We start from the raw sequence: 12,973 nt of genomic DNA, 5'->3' as shown, positions 1-12,973 counted from the left end.
AGGTGAGATCAATTCTCTTTCCAACTGCTCATAGATTCTCAATTTATACTAATAACTCAATCTCACACAAGATTAGCATAGTTACCTCAAAGCCGCTTTAAACACATAACACATGTCAATTACCACAACTCCTCTAAGACGTCTCTTTACAAAACAAGATATTTAATCCTTGATACGTACACCCCATCCAAAAACATCTGTACAACCAACTTAAGAAGGCAGAATTTTTTATCAATTAATACTCGTATCTACCTTAGGTACGTGCATAGGTCAACATCATGCCTTCAACCAAACACTTCAACATCCAAAAGGACCTCGCTTCCATAAAACAAATCTCACCGACTCATCAGAGTTAAATCTAGAGGTCTCTATTCCTCGAAGATTACAACCTGCGGAAACTAAACTTATTCTAATACGAACTTAGAAGACAACTCTACCGTCCTACAGACATACACGCCGTCTAGACCCCATACTAAGACATACCCAATGATTATACCAGTACCGAAGAGTATATGATGGGGATCCGCTGCAGACGGGCCATCACTCGGAGAGTACTGATTATCACCAAATATGTACCTTACGCTCTGATACCAAACTGTCACGCCCCGAATTTTGAATAACCAATTCAAATCCGAAACATGAATAAACAATTAATACAAATAACGTTCTGAATTTTTTTCTCACAAACAAACACACCACTCGCCACTCAACACAAAAACTCGAAAACCTAGAGTTAATTATTACAATTCACTCTTACAAAGTAAAATCGTAAAGCTCTAAATGAGCATAACAAACCTCACAATATAATGCTGTAATTCACATAACACTACTCTAAGCAGCCCGATCACCGTCCTGGTTCTCCTGACCTGTAGGATTTCCCGCTACACAATTTGAATAGTGTACCGGGAGTTGCAACAACACAAAACCCGGTAAGCTTTTTACAGCCAGTATGAGTAAACAAGAAAGAACTGTTGATTTTAAATTACAATTCTTATAACTCAACAACACAACCAACAATCTCAACATCTACGACGCAAACGTCAACCAATTCAATATCACCACTTTGGTCCTATCACACAACACTATCACCACTTTGGTCCCATCCCATAACACGTTAGAGCTCTAACTGCCTCGTTACCTCTGACACCTTGGCCTAGGGTCAAGCAACGGCAAAAATACTTCGGTTAACCCTATAACCGTCGCGCTTTGGACATCCCCGTCCTCAGCACCATATACTTCGGTTAATAATAAACCGTCGCGCTTTGGACATCCCCGTCCTCAGCACACAACTTCGGTTAATAATAAACCGTCGCACCTTGGACATCCCCGTCCTCAGTACACAAACACTCCGGTTATCCTTAACCGTCGAACTTCGGACACCTCATCCTCAGAATCCTACATTCTCTAACTCTATACATCCTCCAATGTAAATCATGAATATTAACAAGAACTCATCAATCATGTTCATCACATATAAATATGGTAAGTTACATGTCAATTCATGATAATTTAATCATCCCAATTCCACACTCTTCAATGTCACACCATTCACATATAATCACGTAAATATATATATACGTAATTATCCGCTCAGGGATAATCACTAATACCAACTATAGTTCACATGCAATAAACCGAGAAATTCATTTGTATAGTAAAAATCATTTTACTTACCCATGGACCGTAGTTGATCAAGTCCATATGATTTTAAAACAAATATTTATTTCATAAATATTTTCACGCAATTACGACAAAATAAGGTAATTAAATTTATTCGGTTCGTAATATGAACCACGTGAGGTTTACTCACCTCTAAATTCCCGCTGCGTCTTCTTAACAGCTCAAAATACAATTTCACGAATCGTCCGCCAAATCAAACCGTCGATCACCTAATCAAACATGACCTTAACTTAGCCAATAACTCAAAAACATAATCAAACGACAATCCAACGGTCGGATTGAAATTAAATGATGATCCAACGGTCGGATCCTCACGGATCGCCTTCCTAATCACTGTTTTGCATTTATACGAAGATCCAACGGTCGGATCTTCGCCCATGACCACACAAAGCCTCTGGGGCAGTCATACGATCATCATATCAAAATTATAGGTTCATCTGACGGTCCTAATTCCACAGATCATAAATCTAACGATCGAAATCGATCGAAATCTCAAAATTCATAACTAATTCATACGATAACCGAAAAATGCGTATAATACGCCGAAATGATCGTATCGAAACATAGAATCATAAAATTGACAGAAACTAAATTTTTGACCTCCGGAGGTGGCCGGAAAGGGCCGCCGGAGTTAGGGACAGAGCCACCGCCGACCACCACAATTGGTATCGGGGCTGTGCTTGTCCCCTTCGTTTTCTCATTCTGGACACTTTTCATAACTAGCACAAGACCAAAAAATGACAGGAAGGGATCGAAATGTACCAAAAATCAGTCGGTGGCCGGAATTTTTCCAGAAACCGGCGAGCTCCAAAATCGACGTGAAAACGTCAATTTAAGGCTTCGATTCCTTCTTAAGAGTTGTTAAGAAACTCAAGAAGAACTCACTGGTTCAAGAATCACAGAAAAATATGGTCTGTAGCTCGAGATATACCGATCGAAAGCTTCGGTGGTCGGAAAAATTCCAGAATCCGGCGAGCTTGAGTTTCGACGTAAAAACTTCAACGAAACGCTTCGATTCCTTCTGGAGAGTTTTTCAGAACTTCAAGGTGAGCTCACTGGTTCAAGAATCACTCAAAAATACGTCCTGTAGCTCGAGATATTTGGATCGATAGCTCCGGTTTCGTTCTTGGCGGGGTTGACTTGTAGTTGCTGCTACGGGATGCGCCGCCGTGTGAGGCTGCTTCTGGGAGCTTCAGGAAGTTGAGGCGAGCTTGTGGATGGATTTTGGTGAGGATTGGTGACCGGTAGCTTGAGATATCAAGCGTGGTTCCAAAACGAGCTCAAACCGGGCGGAGCTTCCCGCCGCCGCTGGTGGCCGTGTCACGGTGCAAGGCTGCCTCTGGCAGCTGCGCAAGGCTGAGACGAAGCAAAAGGAAGTGGTTCGACGCCGTTTGGTGGCCGGTGGAGGTAGAGAGAGACCGAAGAGCCTTTGCTCTGTTTTCGGTTGGATTTCGGACGAGAAAGAGAGTGAGAGTTTGAGTGAGAGAGAGAGAGGGTGTGAGTGAGGGAGAGTGTCGGCCAATGAAGATCAACTCAATCAGTTAACCCAAGCATAATCATTAAAGTTAAAGCAGCGAAATCATGAAAGTAAGCAATACTGCTTTGCTTTGATTAAAAGAAATCGACCGGGTATTACAAAAATCTGCACTTCTTCGGCAGCCCAACCCATATCCTCTTCATCTTTGAGCTCTATAGTTATTTGTTATGAGAATAGGATTGGGAGTATATATTCATCAACTAAATTCACTGCAGCAAGGTGGAAATCGATTTGGTTGGAGGAAGGATGTTCTTCGACATCGATTGCAGCATTGAAATTCTGGATTACTGCTCTTAATTGATAGCGTCAAGCTTTTGGGCATAAACAAGGAAGTTGATACCAGAAGCATGAAAAAAATTCCATCCGGCCTGTGAACCCAGATCAAATTCTAATTAATCATGTAATCATCAATTTGGGAGGAAGCCTATTAGGACTAAAAAATAAATTAAAGAAGGGACCCATTAAAGAACAAAAAAACTGAACAGATGGGGGATAGCCATCACAATGGCAGAAAAGGTAGAACTTTTAGAGATCAAAAATGAGAGAGAGAGAGAGAGAGAGAGAGAGAGAGAGAGAGAGAGAGAGAGAGAGAGAGACGGTGAGAAATGATGAAGAGATGAAAAAGAGAGAGAAAATCATGATCATGATTGATATTACTTGCTAAAAGAAGATTAACCCAAATAAAATTGAAAGAGAGAGAAAACCCAGTTATTAAATTGGATAGAAATTGCAGATGAACCCAGATCCAATTGAGGGAGAGAGAGAGAGAGAGTTGTGAACAACTCTTCTTCTTACAACCACCATTCAGTTGAAAAATTTTCATCAGCACCAATTGTCAGAGCAAAAACTCCAAAACCAGTCCACCCAATTACAACATTATTAGCCACCATGCCCACCCATCGGTAGCCCAGATTCCAGCAATTAATATCCCCTACCAATCCAAATTCGATTAATTATCATCCGCATCTGCAGAAACCAAACCTGCATTCCCACCCACCGCTCAACCTCCGACTGCCAAAAGATAAACCCCGCAGCAGCAATTACCACCATCTGAGAAGAAAAGAAAACCAGTCAGTGCATCACCATCACTATGGCCCGTCCGACGAGGCGAGAAGCAACCGTCGTAGCGGAGGCGCTGCAGGACAACCTCGTACGTCCAGCTTCTCGGCATCTCCCACACCATTGCTCCTCACCATCTTCGACGAAATTAAGGGGTTAACGTTAGGATTCAAGTGAAGGGACGAAAATACCCTTGAAAAGTTAACGGGGTTAACAATTTTACTGTTGTTAGGTATGGAAATTAGGTCGAGTTTAAATCGTCAGGTACCATTTTGATGTTTTTTAAAACATGGGTATGAAAATTAATAGTCTGAAAAAATTCAGACACTGTTTGGACGATTTTCCCTATCATATATAACATATGAGAAGATCTTGCCTGGGGCACCCGTGGGGACACGTGGTGGGGAGGGCCAATCACTGCCCAGCAGGGGGGGTGTTTTGGGTATTTCACTTTAGGGAGCAGGGGCAGTTTCGGAAGAGATGGAAAAATTCATTTTTTCTGATTTGGTGGCCGTAAGGCCACGTGGTAGGGAAACCCCCACCTAAGTATTTGCCATAACATATATGGTCACTTGATGGGGGCAAATTGTCTACTTGGCAGCCAACTGTCAAAATCTCAGTGGGGGCAGTGGCCCCCACTCGCCCTGAACTGCCTCCGCCCCTGATTAGAGATCTTGTCTGCCGCTGTACGTTACAGTATTCCAGATTTGTTGCTTCTACAATTCTACTACTGTATAGGTGTGCTGAATAGAGCAGCTCAAGTAAACAATATATACCGTAATTCTCCCCTCGGATCCTGATTCTGCTCCTTTAAGACTTTGATAAATCACTTTACCATTTTAGATATACGAAACCATTGAAGCTTGCACTTTGCAAAGCTTCCCTAAATAGCTATTCCTGTAATGGTTGGTTCAAAGAGATAGTCAAATGGTTAAACCGTCAATCAAATAGGTATATAAGAGGAATCAGGAATGGGCTCGCAGCCTAGCACATGCATGTTTCTTCTCTAACTTTTACAATGCAACATTTTATATTTATTTCCGTCTGATTTACGGAAATAAACGAGCAAAAGATATAAGAGGAAACACAAGGTAATACCAATTATTGAATGTCATATCACTAGCTAGAGCTAGGGCTAGGGCACTGACTAGACATTTGTCTCAGATCACACGAAATAATGTATATTTCAACCAATTATGAAAGCCGCTAGAATACTTCAGGTATAAGTTACTCCACAGTAATACTAACAAACGTAGCGCATGGATGTCCACATAATTTTTTTAAGTCGGGACAATATGTAATTTCACAATGACGGGCGCTATTCGATAAAAGTTATAGTCGTTGTGGTAAAAAATACTAAGAGTTTGTAGACTATTCACTTTGTTGTAGTGTAATTATTTCTGATCTCGATATAATCTGCATACTCTGTGGCGAGGAATCAAACTATCAAAGTACCTTTTTCTCTTCTATCAAAACTGGGATTCTCTCTCTCGTCTCTTACCGCCAGTTCTTCTTCTCCCCTTCCACCACCACCACCACCATGTTTCAAATATATGGAAATGGTGCTTATAAGCTGATGATGAATAAAATTGGAAGTCTAAATGGAAGCCAATAGCAGCAATAAATTTTAAGAATCCCACTGAAAGATTAATTCTTCCGTTGTAGTTGATCAACTATAGTTTAAACTTAATGCCAAAAAAAAAAAAAAAAAACTATAGTTTAAACTTTTAATTTCTTCAGTTCTACTTGGAAGAGTTTGATTTTGCAACAGAAATCAAGGGAACATAGAGAGAAATGATGATATTAGTGTGTACTAGACCCAAAACGTTGTAAACCCTTTCTGGAATTCATCGAGTTTTCCTGCCTCTCGAAGCTGTTCTTTGAGGGATGTGGTTTGTGGTTGATGAGAGGCCAACGACGAATTGAAGTAGCACAACATCTGTCACGTGAGAGGAGCAAGTGTGGGGAAATTTTATTTACCCTTATTACTGTGTCCTCTGTGGCGTAATCTACGTCTGGCGTACGCCAGACATTCACCAATTTGCTTAACCACCTCATAATCTTTTTGACCAAAAACAAATTTGTACAGATGATTCTTGAAGAAGATCGACATTTAGGTGGCCAAACGACTTCTGATAACTAAATCAAAGTATAGCTTTAGCAAGTTTAGTTAGACATGACCTCATGGGTTGAAAGGGGTGTCCAATTATTTTGATCTACGCTGCAAGCTAGAAGTAGGGATGGGAAGCTCTGGAATGGTGCCAACAAACCTACTAAAAATCCCACATCAGAGATGGCTGAAAAAGCTAACAGATAGTTGAGTGAGTTTGCGTAGCCAAAAAAGATATCTGCATTAACTTGCTCTGCAATTATAATGATTTACGTATTTCTTTCTTTGGTAAATATATAGGTTTACTTTAGTTGACAAAATATACAATAATTATATAGATATAAAATGAATTTGGGGAGATAAATCAAATTCAGAAAGGACTTAGTTTACTACAAGATGCATGACACCATGCAATATCAGTGAAAACTACAGGATTTTCCAATCAAAACCTGTGAACTCCATTGCAAAATTATCTCCTGAAATTAGCAACAGCTTATTATGGGGACTATGAAAGATTAACAGCTGCCCTCACTGCGCAATCACTCGCTTAGCACCATCCAATGTGTTCTTGAGAAGCATTGCAACAGTCATCGGGCCAACTCCACCAGGAACCGGAGTTATCCATCCAGCTACCTTACATGCTTCCTGGAAATCTACATCCCCGACCAATCTATAACCCGACTTTTTACTGGAGTCATCTACAGCATTTGTGCCAACATCTATAATTGCAGCACCTGGTTTTATCCAGCTACCCTTGATCTGCACCAATTCAGTTATTGATTTGATTAACAAACTAGATGTATAGAGAAATAATCAATTAAAAAATGATGTCATTCTTTCCATTGAACCAATCAGCTTACTAAAAGAGCTATTTTATAAGCATCAAATGGATTGTTCTACAACTCACATGTGATAGTCAACTATGGAAGTATCAGGGCCAAGAAATGTCCTTTCTCTTTCACGTTGGAATGGTATGAAACAACAACTGATCCTATTCTTATTTTCATTTGGTTTCTCTTCTTTAATATTTTAAAATGTTTTATTTAACCATGGATGGTGTTCTGTGCTAGTATGAGTTTAACCACTATTAAATACTTTTAACTAGATCTAGAAAGAGCAGTACATTTTCCAAGCCATACAAGTATTAAACTAGATAACAGCGACATGTAATAAGACGATTGTATATCAAAGAGCACTAATGTGAACTGCCTACCATCATTGCCTGTCCTGCTGCAGCAATAACAATGTCCGCTTCACGAATGATACTCTTTGGATCAGGAGTGTTGGAATGAACCACGGTAACAGTAGCATTGGCTTTCAAAAGCAGCAATGAAACTGGCAATCCAACTATGTTACTTCTTCCCACCACGACTGCCTTCTTTCCCGTTATGCTTATACCACTCCGTGACAGAAGTTCAAGACAGCCCTGTGGAGAAAAACAACAAGACAGCTATTTAATACATCAATAACTTTTCAGAGTTCCATATGAAAACTTCTTGGACAATATGGATTGCTAGTTTAACAGAACACTCAAAACAATGAGAACATGAGTGTGTGCATCTACATCCATCTGTGTTTGAATACATTACTTGAGTGTCTTGCCTTGGGAGTGCAAGGGAGGAATAAAGGTTCTCTGCCTTTCATTGCAAGTTTGCCGATGTTAAGAGGATGAAACCCATCTACATCCTTCTCGATGCTGATTTCACTTAACACTTTCTCTTCATTAATATGCCTTGGCAATGGAAGCTGAACAAGTATGCCTGCGTGAAAAATAAAATCCACCTTACCAACAAATGCAAATTTAGCACATAAAAATAGTTTCAGATTCCAATATGAAAAAAAGTAAAAGAGTTTGCAATTTATTATCTCAGTTTAAAAAGAAAATCATCATAAGTAACCAACCATGTACATCAGGATTCACATTTAATTCGTGAACTTTGGCTATGAGATCATCTAGGGACACATTCTCAGGGAGATCTATGTCGACAGATTTAATGCCAACTTCAGTGCATGCCTTTCGCTTCATGCTGACATAGCTTTGGGAGTCCTTCCTGCTCCCCACAATCACTACTGCCAGTCCAGGGACCTAAACAATTGAATAACTGCATTGTCATAATTCATCCACTATGAAAACTTAAAATATTCAGGTAGAGCAAACCTTGCCATATTTCTGAGAGAGATGGTGAACTTCCTCAGCAATTTCAGATCGGATGGTCTGTGCTATGGCTTTGCCGTCAATTATCTTAGCCTGGTGATCTGATTGCGACGCCATTGATCAACCACTCTCTTGGTCTATGGGGGTTTCTCACTTCTGATAAGCAGCTCCAAGCTCAGTGTGCTCTGCAATCCACCACAACAAATTGCCAGCATATAAATATACTATTCATTTCTTAACATGTGCTTAGGTTAAACAAAGTAGCTTTAGAGGTGGTTTCTAGTTTCTTGTAGAAAGAGTGATAATCTTACCAAGAGCACAACCTTAATTAAAGCTTTCATTTTCCATTGTCGAAGCCAAATGGAATAAGAAAAAGAATAGCACTACAACAACAGCTTCAATTCCATTTTCCTAGTTATCATTTGAACATGTGCAACTGAGTTTAATCATAACATCGACACCTGTTGCTTAATTTCCTCCAAGAAATGCAACCATTTTCCTTTCCCACAAGCTAATCAATGATTCTGTCAACCTAAAAGAAAAGACCCAAAAACCAAAATGCAAGCTTTGCCTGAATCTCACCCAAATCCTAGCTAGAAGCAAAATACGTAAGACCCCGTTTCAGTGGCGGAACCAGGATCCTAGACTTGTCCAGGCTAATTAGAAGTACACTAATTTTTTTTTTTTTAGGTGGAATCATGTTTGATTGTTCGGTCCAAATTGAGAATCTTTCAATAGGTTCTTACCCCCGATTGTTCTACTCTTGCTTCACTTGCAGACAATCAGTACATAATTGTATTGGCCTTCAAAATCTGGGAAAATTTATGTTTCCCCTCCTAATTCATCTTGATTCTAGTTCCTACTTACCAATTCCAAAGATTGTACATATATACTCCTTTCAAGAAAAGTCACTAACCTTGCTATGAGCTTTAAACCAGGACTCTCGGTCGAATTGAGGATTCACAGGGTTGCCATAAAAGAAATCGGGAACCACCACGAAAAATCCAGCTGCAGCAACTTTATCCGCAGGTTTCCTTTTTCAAAAGACAATGTGAAGTAGTAAGTAATGGATAGAGTGCATTACTGAACTCAAAGTTGTATGGTAAACTTGGAATAAGACCCCAACTGACCATCCTGATACCCCAAATTTCTCAAAACGAACATACTTGCATCATTCAAACATTTACCTTATTCTCAGATTTCCAGAGAAAGATTGACCATTTTATTGATTACTAGAGTAGAGAAAAAGAAGGCATGCCATTGAATAAGAAAAAGGACGGACGAATCACAATGTAGAATTGAAGAAAAGATAACCGTACCTTAAACCAAAGAAAAGAATTGATCAGCAAAGAAAAGAAATCAACAACAAACCCATTAAACCAATCAAGAGAGAATTGATCAGAAACACTATTTCAATCAACAAACCCATTAAACCAATCAAGAGAGAATTGATCAGGAACACTAATTCCATCAACAAACCCATTAAACCAATCAAGAGACTTAGCTAAAAAGAAAAGAAAGACCTTCCGTTTTGGAGCAACTCAGAAAACAAAGCAAGCTTGGATGGGGAAAGCCGGAGAAGATGACTGCAAGTCTGCAATGAAAATCAGTACAGGAAGAAGACCTCGACTCAATATCACGAAGAGAAGAACTGGCTGCATCTCATCGACCTGCTGGCTGCTGCGCCGCTGTGCGTCCAAGAGGCGACTAGGCGAGGCTGAGAGTTCGAGGAGGTTGCAGATTTTTTTTTTTTTTTCTTTGGCTGGTATGGGCTGAAGGTAGATATATATCTATGACACTAACTTCCCTAACAGAAAGAGAATAAAAAAAAAAAAAAAAATGAAACTCTGTGGTAAATAAAAAGAAAAGCATGAAACTTGGTACCTCTGGCGATTGGCGAAGTTATAGGTGAGTGAGCGGTATCGTTGCAGTTGAACAGTGGTTATTGGAGTGGAGAGGAAACGAGGGTGAGATAGAAGGTGAGGGGTCAATTAGGGATTTTGCCCATAATTTTTTTTTTTTTTTTGGGAAAAGTCGGAAAACTACGAAATAATACTTGAATTTTGGAGATCATTTCAAATAAATTCATCATCTATAAAATCTTTTAAATAAATACCCGAGTTATTCTTAATCCTACAAAATCTCAATTCCGTCAGACATTCCGTTAACTTGCCTACGTGGCATGTTTGGCCTTTCAATTTCTATTGACTGGACCCACCAACGAGGGTATTTTAGACAACACAAAATTTATTCCAGCTCAATGTCTCCCCCAACCCTAAACTTTCAGCCCTTTCCCTCAACAAATTGAGTATTGCACGTTTCCCTTGCCGGTCTTGTTACAGTTCACATGCAATGGGAGAACCCCTTTTCAGTTACTAACATTATGTCTGCAAAGTGAGGGTCAGGGTAGGGAGAAATACTTCCCTGCATGCAAGCGGGCGTACTTAATTGGTAAGAATTCTGATTGTTGTTTAACGAAGTAAGGGTGTTAATTTCAAGTATAGTTTCCAAGATGGAAAATGGCACAATCAGTTGTACGTGTTTTTGTTCTTGACAAAGAGACAATGATGTGAATCATTATAGGTTGAGATATCAGTCCATAGGATTCCTACCTGAGTCCCAAATAGTTTCTTGCTTGAATTGGATTCACTAAGATTGGTTTTTGATATGTGTGGTTTGAAGTTATAGACTAGTTGTTTAAGTATTTTAGTTCTGCTAGTTTTCGGGAACTTCATATTTGGACATGTTATTATAGGTTGGTGGCTTTTGTGCCAGATGTGAGGATAATTGAAGTGTACTTGGAGCATATACTAGACTCTGGTCCTTGTGACATTGCAAACTTAGGTTGGGACCTCAATGACTTTGGAATAGACCTCAGTAAAAGTTCTGATGTGGGAGCTAGGAAGAGAAAAAGTATTGTGATTGAGGAGTTAGGGTTAGGTGAAGATGACAATGTTTATCATATAACGCAGACTGAATTAGCTAATGACAAGGATGACAGTGATAATGACAATTCAGATGGAGACTTTCATCCTGAAGCTGATTTTGTTGATAGTGATTACAGTGGGGATGATGATTCTGACGAAGTTGGTTATAATGATGGTACAACAAGTAGTATTGATGCTGAAGCTACTGCCAAAGATGGTGGAAATACTCGTGTCAATGCATGTGTTAATGATGGTGAAACTAATTGTGGGAGTGATGCAAATGTTACAAATAATTTTAGTCATAATATGGAAATTGGAAGTTGGGATCTGGTGATGAATAATATTCAATCGGAAGATGTAGAAGAGGAAGAAGACCATCTTTCAAATAAGGAATTAAGAAATAAGAAGCGACCATGATTCTTATTTTCTATGAGAAAAAGGGAGCCAGAGTATTCCTTTCTTATATTAGATTGCTAAAATGTTTGACTCGTTTTAAATTTGAATTGAATTGAAAATCTGTGCAATGTCAATAATGCAGGCAAGCCAAACATCGAAGGCTTGTACGTCTAATGTTGGGAAAAGAGGAAGACCACCAAAGAAAGCATAAATGATGAACCTATATTACTTTGATATGAATTAGTTTCACATGCGTTGTAATCTCCAGACTTTCATGTCATGGTGAACCACCTTGGCATCCTTTGAATTGTCTTTGCTTTTGGTTTTGGTTATGTTGATTGATTGGATTTTTTTTTTTTTTCCAGTTGTTATGCTTTAAAATATCTAAACTTTGATGTATTGGAGAACAGACTTTGGAGCATTTTTTTAACATTGCCAAAACAAAATAGCTAGAACATTTCCATTACATATTAAGCTGCTTTGCAATTAAGTTGATTCCCATTTGGAGTCTGCAACTACCTTAGTAGTTTCGTTTAGGCTTAGATTTTGACTCTAAACAACTATTTATGAGGCAAATGATTATTGTGATATATGAGCAGGGTGCATAAATAGTAATGTCGAACCAGTGAACTCTCTTATTTGAACCATGTCTTGCACTTTACATATTAAGATAAGTTGGTGTAGGATATACACTGAGATTCGATATCAAGGAGAAGGACGAATGGATTTATTGGTGGAAGAAAAGGGTATTCAGGTAAATATCTTCGTTGGTGGGTCCAGTCAATAGGAATTAAAAGGTCAAACATTTCACCTAAGCAAGTTAACGGTTGTTTTAACGGAATGTCTGACGAAATTGAGATTTTGTAGGATTAAGAATAGCTCGGGTATTTATTTGAAAGATTTTATAGATTGGGTATTTATTTGAAATGACCTCCAAAGTTCGGATATTTTTTTTGTAGTTTTTCCTCTTTTTTTTTTTTTCAATATAATTTATTGGGACATTTTTGTCGATGAGCAACAACAACGAAAACCAAAGTTCCAGACATCAGGTCAACACAACAAAAAATATATGTCCAATATATCAGAATAAGCAATCAATTGGCATTTTT

General features: G+C 39.0%; 1 protein-coding gene across 5 annotated transcripts; it reads right to left on the bottom strand.

The window, feature by feature from the left end:
• Positions 1–6,634: 6,634 nt before the first annotated feature.
• Positions 6,635–10,518, bottom strand: LOC133739746 (bifunctional protein FolD 2-like). 5 transcript variants are annotated; one of them, XM_062167538.1, is made up of 8 exons: positions 10,065–10,398; positions 9,729–9,860; positions 9,458–9,575; positions 8,545–8,726; positions 8,289–8,472; positions 7,989–8,146; positions 7,600–7,812; positions 6,635–7,145 (listed from the first exon to the last, which is right to left on the bottom strand). In XM_062167538.1, exons 4-8 carry the CDS (start codon positions 8,656–8,658, stop codon positions 6,915–6,917), a joined length of 900 nt encoding a protein of 299 aa, XP_062023522.1. In that variant the 5' UTR covers positions 8,659–8,726; positions 9,458–9,575; positions 9,729–9,860; positions 10,065–10,398; the 3' UTR covers positions 6,635–6,914. The 5 variants fall into 5 exon arrangements, with proteins under 5 accessions (XP_062023522.1, XP_062023523.1, XP_062023520.1 ...); XM_062167539.1 differs by lacking the exons at positions 9,729–9,860; positions 10,065–10,398 and adding an exon at positions 10,426–10,518; XM_062167536.1 differs by lacking the exon at positions 9,729–9,860.
• Between the last annotated feature and the right edge of the window lie 2,455 nt (positions 10,519–12,973).

The sequence above is a fragment of the Rosa rugosa genome, chromosome 3 (assembly GCF_958449725.1).
Source record: "Rosa rugosa chromosome 3, drRosRugo1.1, whole genome shotgun sequence".
Lineage (NCBI taxonomy): Eukaryota > Viridiplantae > Streptophyta > Magnoliopsida > Rosales > Rosaceae > Rosa > Rosa rugosa.
This window is presented reverse-complemented; position numbering and strand designations above follow the sequence as displayed.

Excerpts from the sequence above, each read along its gene's own strand:
- LOC133739746 (XM_062167539.1), bottom strand. The coding sequence starts at position 8,658 with ATGGCGTCGCAATCAGATCACCAGGCTAAGATAATTGACGGCAAAGCC. Across the intron at positions 8,473-8,544 it reads TCTCTCAGAAATATGGCAAG|GTCCCTGGACTGGCAGTAGT; the intron begins GTTTGCTCTACC and ends TCAATTGTTTAG. Across the intron at positions 8,147-8,288 it reads TGTGAATCCTGATGTACATG|GCATACTTGTTCAGCTTCCA; the intron begins GTTGGTTACTTA and ends TTTTTCACGCAG.